The following is a 12859-nucleotide window of genomic DNA, read 5'->3' on the forward strand; positions in this document are numbered from 1 at the left end:
ATCTTTCATAAAATTAACTCAAATACTATCATGTTTAATTCAAATATAATTATTAAAAATTTTATTTACAATTTATCACTCATATCAACCCTTTTTTATCACCATTAGTTCAACTTATATATATACACTAAATTGAAGACTATTAACTCTTTATTCAAATTTTTTTTTTTAACTTTTTCTAAACAATATTGATATCTTATTTTTAAAACATTTTAATATATATCATTAAAATTTTTTTTATTCCGATTAAATTTAAAAAATTATTATTTAATTTTTATAATATAAAAAAATTTACTAATTAATTATTTTTAAACCACTCAAATACATTTTTTTAAAATTGACAACCAAATAATTTTCCGTTTACCTTAATTGCAAGGTCAAATCTTCATTAGGTTTGCCTGCGTGGCGGCACGGCACAGGAGAAGAGCAAAGAAGAAAAAGAATTCACCTTTCTCATTGAAAAGTCTCTTCCAACTTAAACCACCAACCCATCACTTCGACCAGAAAAAAAACCCATCGAAATCCCAATTGCTCAAAGACCTAACAAGCTTTGAATCCCATCACCTGAATCCACCGTCTCAGAATCCACCATCTTAAATCTAGCTGCAAGAAGAACCCAGAAAGGAAAGAGAAGAAGAAGAGTATAAAACTGGAAATCAATATCCCAATCTCTCCCTCTTCTTCTTTGAAATGGCGTACGTAGACCATGCCTTCTCAATAACAGACGACGACTTAATGATAGAGACATCATACGTTGTCAATAATCGCCCACCCATCAAGGAGATCGCTCTCGCCGTCTCTCTCCTCGTTTTCGGCGTTGTAGGTATCGTTTTGGGCATTTTTTTGGCTTCCAACAAAATCGGCGGTGACCATGCTCATGGTATGCCTTTCCTGTTTTCATGTGCTTGAGTTCAACTTTTTTTTAAAAAAAATAATGTTATTTTGCTTACTGACTAGAGGAATTAGGGTTCTGTCTGCGAATAACAGCTGAAGTTTGCTGATTTTGAGTATTTTTCTGTTTGATTTGTTGAATTAGGGCTTTTCTTTGCAATTCTGGGAATGGTACTGTTTATACCGGGATTTTATTATACAAGGATTGCTTACTATGCTTATAAGGGATACAAAGGCTTCTCTTTCGCCAACATACCTCCCGTCTAGTTGTTGATTAGTTGAAGCTTCAGTATGCGCCCACCTACTTGTGTACATATCTTTCTCAAGTTCTGGCTCTTTCTTTAATGCACTTGGGGTTCTTTCTTTATTTTAATAATTTTGTATTTTTTAATTGTTCTTAACAACTGGTTTTTGTTGCTATATAGTGGAATTGTGTCTTATACAGTTACTCCGTTGATGAGATAACTCTAGCTTCCTGATCTTAGTTAATAATATAGTTTATTTCAACTTCCCTCTTTGTTCTGTGTTTTGCTTCCTAAAATGGCTATGTTTTTAAGATTCAGCACTGATTAGGCATGATATTTTCAGCACATTATCCTTAAAAGAGTATAACCATAAACAATCAGTTCCTCGGCTTGTACAATGCTGATTTTCCATTTATTATTTAGTAGAATCGTGAGCATACAAGATGTGGATGTCAAAATTCATATTCATTGACAATATAGTGCAATTGATAAACATTTGATTTGACAAATATATCCGTGTACCTAAAATTTTCACCTAAACTTTCATCTAATGATTGGTATCAGGCCCAGGCCCAGGCCTATAAAAAAAATATATATATATAGAGCATTAAAGCTCTGGTGGTTTCGGGAATGTCCCGAAACATTCCCGAAACCAAAATCTCCACCCCCTCAACCCAATCAACCCACAAACTTCTAAGATCCTTCAGCTAGATCCTGATTAAACCTATACACATGTTCACATACTACAGAATCCCCAACTGGAGTACCCACAGTCTAAAGGTTTTAATATGCTTAGAGAATGATTGAGATACGAAAGAGTGAGTGGAACCAGGATCTATAAGAATGTGTGCATCTTTATCGAAAATAATTAACTTGCTGTGTCACAGCAAAAACTCTGGCCCGAGTGCGAGGTCTGCCAGGTTGCATCGTTGATCTAGACTGAGAAGATGAAGTAGCTCCACTGGCTCTGCTTGTGCCAGCCCTAACTTGTGCCGCAGGTACACCCTGTGATGGTGTCACACCTTATGATCTGTAAAAATCTGGCAAGTTACGCCATAAAGATAATGCCTCCATGTCTTTAATGCAAACACAACTGCAGCTAATTCCAGATCATGGGTGGGATAATTTAATTCATGTGGTCTAAGCTGTCTAGAAGCATAAGCTATCACCTTCCCATGTTGCATGAGTACACAGCCTAAACCCTTGTGAGAAGCATCACTATACACCACAAATCCATTTGTACCTGAGGGTAAGGTAAGAACTGGGGCTGATGTGAGACACGTTTTAAGCTTCTCAAAACTCTCTTGACATTCATCTGTCCATTCAAACTTTGCATTCTTTCGAAGGAGTTTAGTCAATGGTGCTGCAATGATGGAGAAATCCTGAACAAAGCGACGATAATACCCTGCTAAGCCCAGAAAACTTCTAACCTCTGTAACATTAGTTGGAGAATCCCAATTGACTACTGCTTCAATCTTCTTAGGATCAACCAAAACTCCATCTGCTGAGATAACATGTCCCAAGAAAGCCACCCGATCAAGCCAGAACTCACATTTGCTCAATTTAGCATATAGTTGTTTATCTCTCAAAATTTGCAGTTACATGTTTTTATATGTATAAATATCAGGGGAAGTTTTGTCAGTTTTCCGGGTCATATCAGTCTCTACAGTTTGGGGATTGGGTGTGACAATTGGGGTATAGATGTTTGTTTTGCTGCTTTAAATTGTATTGAGAATGAAACATGTGCAACATAAACGCTTGCTCTTATCTCCTTATCTCATAATATTTATCCATTAAACAAACTAATGACAGAATTAATAAGACTATCAGTGAACAGGCTTCCTACACTTATCATGGGATGAGCTTTGTACTCCCCAGACGACATTTGGCACGCCCCCCTCCACCCTAGCCCCCCCCCCCCCCCAAAAAAAAAAAAATCATATGCATATTGGTGTCATATATGTCTGTGACAGCTATATTCTATATTTGACCATGTGTTACACAGAACCATGTCATTTGGACGTAAGCCTTGTGGTCTGAACTATTTGTATTTCTTGAACAAAACCGTTACTACTATAATCATTTACTGTACTCTGTTGCTGTAGCTTTTGTTTTCAATTTAAATTTCAGTTCAGGACATAATTCCTTTTAGAGTTTATGTGGGTCCCATGGATAGTGAATATCCTGTGCAAAAATTCTTGCGTGGATTGAAGCCGTACTTGATGTGCTTTTGTTTTCCTTCCTTTAGATGTCTTGATTTTTTGCCTTGCATTGTGATAAAGGGAGATCCATCGGGATGTCTAGATGTGAACACTTAGCAGCGGTTCGATCCGGAGGGTTGATCATCGATCTGTGATCGGTCCATTGGATCTCTCCATGCTTGGCTTTGAGGAAGGGGACTTGTAAGATGAAGAAGACGGTCAGGGATTTACGGGGAAAGTTTCCGGTGGAGACCCTCCAACGCTCAACTTAGATCTGGAAACTTAGTGGAGTTAAAGAAAGTAAAACATAGAAGAGAGTAGTGGTTTTGGTTCCCTCCGTGTGACAGGGAGAGAGAGGTAGATCCTTTTTTTCGAGAAGGAGAGATTCCTTTTTTAGGGTTAGTTCGGTGTATAAATACCTTTTAATAAAATTGATGCCTCTGGTGTCGTGTCCCCTTCTGACGGGGCAGGGATACTTTTGTGCAGGCATGTCAGACAGGACAATAAATGCAGAGCTGGCCAATCGATTCGTACCCTCTGCATGCGCACTTATGTGTTGTACCAAGGAGGCGACTAGCTCATAGGAGGTCGGCATCTGTACCATGGCTTCATCACGTCGTGCCGGGTTCAGTCAACCTATATAGAAATGAGCTCTTTCCGGCTACTCAGGTAGGTCATGTCGGCATTCAAAGCCTTGTTGTAGTACAAACTTTTGAGGAGGTCGATTTGTCCATTTCGGGCTTTGGTAAACTGAGGGGTGTTGCTGGTCCGATTCTTGGTACTCAATAGGTTGGGCTTCTTACTGCCCGGTTCGACCAGATGAAAAGGCTTTCGACTATTTATTATACGTTATTAGTTGTCCTTTCGTTTTTCTGATGGTTATTTATGTACATTGGAGAAGGGAACCGACATGCTATTCTGACGCCGCATTTCGAAAAGAAGTGAGATCAATGGAATTGGTCAACTTAGCATAGACCGAATCAAGAGAGCAAATTTTATATCTCGATAATCTTCTATTCGGGAGATCTGATCTTGGTAGTCTTCTTCATGGAAAGTTTGACCTTGGTAGTTTTTTCTTTTGGAATGTCCAACTTGGGTGCTCTGCCCTTCCAGCCTTGTCTTTTTGACCTAACCTGAACGGTCTGCCCTTTTGGGTCTTCTTCTGAGCATTTTACTATGAGATATTTTTCGAGCTCTAAGCCCTGGGTCTTTTAATAAGCATTTGAGCTTATTGATTTCTCGAGCAGTTTGGCTCTTTGCTGGTCTCTCTAGCCCTGAATGTTCGTCTGAGCTCTTTGATTTTCTATGTCATTCCAGACTCTTTAGCCCTGACTATTTTTACAAACATTTTAGCTCTTTTCCAGGCTCTTTAACCTTGATTGTTTGCCCGAGCTCTTTTGGCTCTCTATATGATACTCCAAGCTTTTTATCACTATTTCTTTCTTTCGAGCTCTTTGACTCTTTGTAACTTCTGGATATTTTTGCCCTGAAGCGTTTTTCAGGCTATTCTTGCCCTTATTCGCTTTTCGGGCTATTTGCCCTCAAGTTTTTTCCGAGCGTTTTTGCTCCTCATGGCTATCTGCCCTTAAGCATTTTGGGCTTCAAAGCCCTGATTCTTCATTCCGGGCTATTTGCTCTTAAGGAGATTCTGGGCTATTTGCCCCAGACCTTAGTCCGAGCATTTTGGACTTTTCCTTGTATTTTTTTGTGGGGCATGATCAGCCCTGTTGTTTGTATGAAATCTTAATTTCTTGTTAGGTCGGCAGGCCATTTGTGACTTGTTTTAGCCATGATGGCCTTGTCATTGTATGTTGTCAATTCGTGCTCTTTTTGGAGGGAACTTTTTGGTACTTGGCAGTGGATCTCATCTGAGCGCTTTTGCTCTTTGTCATCCGAGTGTCATCCGAGCGCTTTTGCTCTTTGTCGTCCGAGCTCTTTAACTTGCTAGACTGCTTCCGTATTTCTTTGTCCTCAACTCCGTTGATTGGTGTCGGAGGTCAATTTCCGAGATCAGTCACCTGCCTCGTTGAACTTTTTTGTTTCCTCAAGTCAGCTTGTTGGTGTCGGCAGTCTATTTCCGCTTCGTTTCCTCAACTAGTTTTGTGGTGCTGGGAGTCTTATTTTCGAGACCGGTCACCCACCTCATTGAGGTCTTCATTTCCTCAATTGGTTTTGTGGTGCCAGCAGTCTTATTTTCGAGACCGGTCACTCACCTCATTGAGGTCTTCATCTCCTCAACCGATTTTGTGGTGTCGGATGTCTTATTTTCGAGACCAACTATTCACCTCATTGAGGTCTTATTAGTCTTATTCTTACTTTTAAAATTTATCTACAAAATAAAAATTTGCACAGAGTATATGTAACAAGAATGCTCGTCGTTAATTTGAACAGCAAGATATTTAGCTTTATATTTTAATTGAATGTAAAATATTAATTTTGTCCAACTATATCATCTCATCATTGTAAAGAATCTAATAAATAATGTTTCTCATGTATAAGTCATTCTACAACTTTTAGTTCTCATAGCAACATGCTTAAGCTAATGATACTCTTTTTAAGGAATTCGTACCAATATTAATCACCGATGAAAACTTTTTAAGCTGTTTCTAAAATACTATCATGTCTAAACATATGTTCAGAAGGAAAATATTTTGAACTAAAGAGATAACTATATAGTTTGGTTAACTCGCGCATATCACCTCTCTTTCACGTCGGGCAAATTGCCCTTGTGTCACATTCCTTTCTCACATCAGCGTCGGCCTTTTTTTGGTTTTCATCATATGGTTTTTAGATGTTGTTAGCGATTCTTAGATCTTTTTTCCATCTCTTTTCCTCCTCATATTAGCATCTTCCTCCATCTAATTTTCACCGTATGTTTTTTCTTTTTTTTTTATGTAGCTGGTAATCCTCGGGTCTTCCATTATCTCTCTTCCCTTTGGTCTTTTTTTGTTGTTTGGCTATTAGTTTTTTTTTTTTATTTGCCATGTGGATTTCAATGGGTTTTATTTGGAAACTCCAACGACAAGATAGTCTCCTTCGTTCCTCATAGATGGTGTCACTTAATAAAGGGAGATTCAGCGAGGTGTCTAGATGTGAACACCTGGCAGCGGTTCAATCCGGAGGGTTGATCATTGATATGTGATTAGTCCATTGGTTTTCTCCATGATTGGCTTTGAGGAAGGAGACTAGTAAGATGAAGAAGACGGTTAGAGGTCCATTGGGGAAGTTCCCGGTGGAGACCCTTCGACGCTCAAGTCAGATCTGGGAATTAAGGAGAGTAAAATAGAGAAGAGAAGAGTGTAGTGGTTTTTGGTTCCCTCCGTGTGAGAGAGATGGATCCTTTTTTCTGAGAAGGAGATATCCTTTTTTAGGGTTAGTTTGATGTATAAATACCTTTGGATAAAGTTGATGCCCCTGGTGTCGTGTCCCTTTCTGACGGGACAAGGATACTTTTGTGTAGGTGTTTCAAGCAATACATTAATGATGGGCTATAGGACAACAAATGCGGAGCTGGCCAGTTTGTACGCTCTGCATGTGCACTTATAATCCTTGTGCTGTACTAAGGAGGGACCAGCTCGTAGGAGATCAACATCTTTACCCCGACTTCATTAGGTCGTGTCAGGTTTATCCGACCTACATAGAAATAAGCTAGTAAGCTCCTTCCGTTTACTGATGTAGGTCATGGTAGCATTCAAAGCCTTGTTGTAATACGGGCTTTTGAGGAGGTCGGTCTGTCCGTCCTCTCCGATCTTTGAGGAGTCCAATTTGTCTATTTGGGACTTTAGTAAACTCAAAGGTGTTGTTGGTTTAATTCTTTCTACTCAATAAGTTGGATTTTTTACTGTCTGGTCCAACTAGATGAAAAGGATTTCGATTCACGTATACACGTGTCACAATCTTGGGGTATAATTGTTATCACATTGGAATGCTAATGCTTTGCTATTTACATATGAGCATTAGCCAATTTGATTGTTGGTACTTGTATATGGGGTCGCTCAATTTGTTAAATATTTTTTCTGCTTTGCTGTTTTATGGAGAGCATTTGGGCAGCAAGGTTATTTTGGGCTAAGATTTTGTTTGGCTTCATGTCAAATTAAGATTCTCCAGCCTTTGTGTTGCCTAGCGGTATTTTCATTTCTACTGTGATTGGCATTCAGGCTCTTTTCAGAAATGTTTTTCTTGATTTCTAGGTTGATCAGGAAGTAAAGCTTTAGGTATTTTTTTTGTCTGATGTTATTTAAGATTAAGACAATTGGAGATTTTAGTTAGTATTATTGGTTGTTCAACGTTGGTCATTGAAGGCATATTGGCTCACTGCTAACTTTCATAATATAAGATTCTACAATGCTATATATAATACGTACCAATTTGATGTGTAAATCAATTTGGAATTGAACTGACAGTCGAGTACTTAAATATATTTCAAACGTCTGTTGCAAATAATATATAACAGCTCAACCTTGGTTACTTGTTAATGTAATCAGAGCTGTCTTATAGAAGCAAACATTCATAGTCTGTTGCAAATAATATATAACAGCTCAACCTTGGTTACTTGTTAATGTAATCAGAGCTGTCTTATAGAAGCAAACATTCATGTCTGTTGCAAATAATATATAACAGCTCAACCTTGGTTACTTGTTAATGTAATCAGAGCTGTCTTATAGAAGCAAACATTCATATGCAATGCCATGTAGTATAAAGAGCATTTTAGACCCTGCAACATTTTCAAGACTTGGTAGTGTTACCATTCTTGCCTGAGCATTAACTATTGAGAGCTTAAATTCGTCTTTCAGTGAATTGGAGAGTCAAACAAGTGAAGGTGTTGGCAATAATTGTCCTAGGAAACTAAACTTCTTAGGTGGATTGATGAGTATGAACAAAATTTAGTCCTAATTCATTCAATATATTGTGAATGTATATGATGATGCCAATATATATAATGATACGAAAAGAATAATAAATTGATTATATGATGAGAGAATGAATAGTGCAACAATTTTATATTCCATCTGGTTTACAATTATAGGCTCAAATTTCTTTTCCGATCATTTTATGTATTACCAGTTTTTTAACATCTTTCATTTAGTAGTTGGAAAAAATAAATTTATTAGTTAAAAAATAGTTTAGTAAAATAAATTTAATGAAATTATACGAGTGAACAATATATTAAAACATGATTAAATAAAATTTATATTTTTAATTATATTAATAAGTTTTAATTTATGTGGAAATATAAATAAATTTATATTTAAAACATGATTAACAAACTCAGTCAATTTACCGACCAGTGCAGCTATAACGAATTTATTCTCCGCTCAACATGCAGGACACTTGTTTTGACAGAGGCAGTAGCTAAGCATGGTAACTTGGATATCTTTGTGCCATTGTGGAGAAATTATGAATGAGGTTAACTACAAAGTTGGAGATGTAATTTGAGGTTGGTTGGTTTTGGGAAAGCCATAGCTGAGAATTGTCCAAATGAATCGGTTGAGCTGTGATCCGAAGAATCATGTTCAAAAATATGTATGCATTTAATCTGTAAAATTTTGCTTTCATCTGTTTTAACTTATGTCATTTTTCCTTATACTCAATGGACTGCGCGTTCGCTTCTTGCTTCCAACGAGCAAGTTGTAGTGCCTGTGGCAGTTGAAAGTTGCCAAAATTAGTTTGAAAAATTGTTCTAGTAATAGGGTTTACCTTAAGAAAATGTAAATATGGAAAGAGAAGAGTTGAGTTCTTCAGCATTATTTTTATCTTCTTTTTCAGCCTTGTAGACATAAATCATGTACTAGCATAATACAAATTATGTTTTGTAAGAATATAAATCAAGTGCAACTAACAGGCTACACAACAGACGATTGACGTTCTCTTTGTCACTGAACATCTTAGACCAATTGACTCAAAAAAATATAATACTTGCATGTATTTGTATTTTAATTTAAATCTTTTAATTTTGATTTAATTGATTTAATTTTTATATTTTAGAGTAATTTTAGTCAATTTATAAATTTTTAAATTTAATAATTTACGTGACAATTTGATTATTTGGCTATCATGTCACGTGTATTATTATAATTATTTTTTAATTAATCAATTAATAAAAAAGTCTAATATTTTTATTATTTTGCATTTTAATTCAAAATTTTAAATTTGAAATAAATTGATTTAACATTTATGTTTGGGTGTAATTTTGACTAATTTTTAAAATTGAAATTAAAGATAAATAATCTAATTATTAATTATGTAGTTTATCCCTTGAATAGTAAATTTTATTTTATTGTAATAATTATAAAAATTTTATAATAAATATATTATTTAATTTAAAATAACGGTATATATAAAATAATTAAAAATAATATATCTATTATAAAATTTTTATAATTATTAGGATAAAATAAAATAGATTTATTATTAAAACTGTCGGTATTACTATTTTAGAATCAAATATATTATTTGAGTATAGTGAAATATAAATTAATATTATTTTTGAATTAATTTATATTTAAAAGATAATAAAATATTACATTTTATATTATATTTAAACTCTTATATTTTAATTTTTAAAACTTGATTAAAATTATATTTCAATGCAAATATAAAACTAATTAAATTAAAATTTAAATATTTAGTTTAAAATATAAAATAATGTAAATATTAAATTTTTTTTATTATGGTATGCTAATTGATCATTAAATTACCATATAAACTATTAAATTTAGCAATTTATATAATAAAATTACATTGATATGTAAAAAATTATACCAATTAAATTAAAATTAAAAAATTTAAATTTAAATTTAAATATACACAAACATGAGACCTTTTTTTAATCCATTGGACTTTAAAAAATTACTTACTTATTTTCATATAAGTAACTTTTATAAAATAAAGAATTTGAATGAAATATGACTTAAAATTAAATCCAACTCATGCTAAGGCACCGCCTAACAATAATAACTATTTTATTAATGGGTAGTTAAAAATAAAAAAAAAACATATATATAATTTATTTAAAAATAATGAAATAAAATATTAATTTTTTTTTTTTTAATTTTAAACTTTTCAAATACTCCCAATAATACTTGGGCTTTACCCAGTTGCCAACCGGACAAACCACTGTTCAAGCATCAAGAAAGTGGGATAAACTTCTTGAGACTGAAAGGAAAATGAATCAATCGTTCTGAATTTTAATTAGTCTCACGTTGTATTTGGATTAATAAATTTCTTACTTTTTTATATTTTATTTTTACTGTTATAAAATTCAATTAAAATATTTTAATTTTAATTATACGTTAATCTTTTTATATTATTAAAAAATATATATTATTACTTATTAATTGATTCAGCTTAATTTTATAAATTTTTTTTAATTAAAATAAAATCAAATCAAAATAATAAAAAAATTTTAAAGAAAAATACTAAAAAAAACTAGAATTCAAATAAATTTACATAAATTCATGCATGATTTTATTTATAGTAAAAACGTGTGAAATCGTATTGACACGATAATATATCTTCTCCAATTCAATTATATCAAAATTTAAAGTATTGAATTAAAAAAAATTATTTTTTAATGTGAATAGACTAAATAATAATAATAATAATAAAAGTATTTAAAATTTATATATATATATATTAAAAAAATCTACCGACAAACTAAAGCATCATAATAGTGTTGCCGCTAATCTTGTCCTGACAGGGAGAGAGATTTGCCAATTTTGTCAAGTGTTGTTTTAAGTATGGGTTGGATATACCTTTTTCTTATTTTGAATTAGATTGAGATTAAATTAAAATTTCCACCTGAATTAGAAAAAAAAAATTGAAAATACATTAAATTAAATGTATCAGCTAAATCAAACTCAAATTAGCATTTCTGTTTAATTTACATAAAAAAATTTGAAAATACATTAATTAAACATCCATGGTGAAATTTAGAATTGATCCATTAAAAAATCACTCCATAACGCTTATGCTATAAAAAAAGTTTTGATGAATGCAGCTCAAGTAAGGTCAAAAGTTTAATTTTTAAATTTTTACTAAGCGCATTTTATTTTTTAATAAATTAATTTGATACGAATAAAATAATATATATTTTTATAAAAAATAAAATGAAAAGGCGGATTTAGAGTGCGGAGGAAGGTTCATAGGCAACGAGAATGATTAAGAAAGCAAGGAAAAGAAAAGAAAAGGGGTAGGTTGCTATTATAGGTAAAAAGCTTGTGGCTTTGAAAATGATATTGCACCTTCAAGGATTTGCCTTTTAATTTGAACTATCAAAATTGTAGATGCTGACATTATTTAACCAACTCCATTTATAATTAATATTGTGAAACATAGTTGTTTTAGCTATTTTTTTTTAAAGGAAAAATTACTTTTTAGTCCCTGAGGTTTAACGTAATTAACACTTCTGTCCCTCTATTTTGGCGATCTAACACTTAAGAGAAGAAGAAGAAGAAGGAGAAGGTTAATTTTGTCAATTCACGTGTCTCAAACGGCTATTTTGCATGGAAGGACTATAAATTTGGACAGAAAAGAAAATGAGGGACTTAAGTGTTGAGTCGCCAAAATAGAGGGACAAAAGTGTTAATTACGTTAAATCTCAGAGATTACAAAGTAATTTTTCCTTTTTTAAATCATGTAAATTTTTTTATCCAATAAAAATTATATATAGATTTGATTCTAAAGTTAGGCGACGAAAGAAATTGCGATGGTATTGCATGCATATTCGGATATTATATTGAGAAAATTATTATTTAATTTTATTGTACGATAAAATTTATTAATTATTTTTTTTATTTTAAAAACTATATTAAAATATTTTTAAAAATCTATTCATTAGACTTTTTTTCATTAATTTTATTTAATAAAATTTAACGTAATAAAAAAAATTCTCTCCTTACATATATGTAAAAATATTTTATGAAGAATTTAGACCTTTATAGTTGATCTGTATACATTTATATTTCAACGATATGAATCGAAATTGCCTGAAAATTTGTGCATAACATGCCAAAAATCATGGACTAGAAAACCCAAATTTTAAAAAAATAATTAAAATTAAATTTATTAATTTTTCTTCATTTCTAATTATAATAAATAAGTAAGACATTGTGTTTACTTCTTTTTATTTATTTGTTTTTATTTTATCAGATAAATATTTTCTGTTAATTTAATTATTTGAATGCTCTAAATGGTTTAAAATATTGAAAATATTTTTTATGAAATAAAGAGATGTATTCTAAAATTAAAAATTTAAACTTTGCTGAAAATTAATAACTAAAAAAATTATTAAATATTAGTAATTAGCAAGGTAGATTCATTATCAATGAATCTTAATGGATAAAAAAATCAAGATCTGGTGTCTTAGTCATTGGACTTAATTAAAATTAGGATTCCATGTTTTAAGCCATGATTTACGTTGGCTTCATTCGTCCATTACTAAGACTTCAGTCATCCCCTATTAAAGGTCAAAGATGACTGACTAGCTATAACATTAATCCCACAGTCACATTCAAAAAATAA

General features: G+C 32.5%; 1 protein-coding gene across 2 annotated transcripts; it reads left to right on the forward strand.

The window, feature by feature from the left end:
• The first annotated feature begins 419 nt into the window (after nt 1-419).
• On the forward strand, nt 420-9158 carry LOC110625854 (transmembrane protein 230). Of its 2 annotated transcripts, XM_021771526.2 has the most exons (3): nt 420-880; nt 1037-1200; nt 8664-9158. In XM_021771526.2, exons 1-2 carry the CDS (start codon nt 691-693, stop codon nt 1156-1158), a joined length of 312 nt encoding a protein of 103 aa, XP_021627218.1. In that variant the 5' UTR covers nt 420-690; the 3' UTR covers nt 1159-1200; nt 8664-9158. The 2 variants fall into 2 exon arrangements, with proteins under 2 accessions (XP_021627218.1, XP_021627217.1); XM_021771525.2 differs by lacking the exon at nt 8664-9158 and having other exon boundaries at nt 421-880; nt 1037-1402.
• Nucleotides 9159-12859: the final 3701 nt, after the last annotated feature.

Source organism: Manihot esculenta, chromosome 11, assembly GCF_001659605.2.
Source record: "Manihot esculenta cultivar AM560-2 chromosome 11, M.esculenta_v8, whole genome shotgun sequence".
Taxonomy (NCBI): Eukaryota; Viridiplantae; Streptophyta; class Magnoliopsida; order Malpighiales; family Euphorbiaceae; genus Manihot; species Manihot esculenta.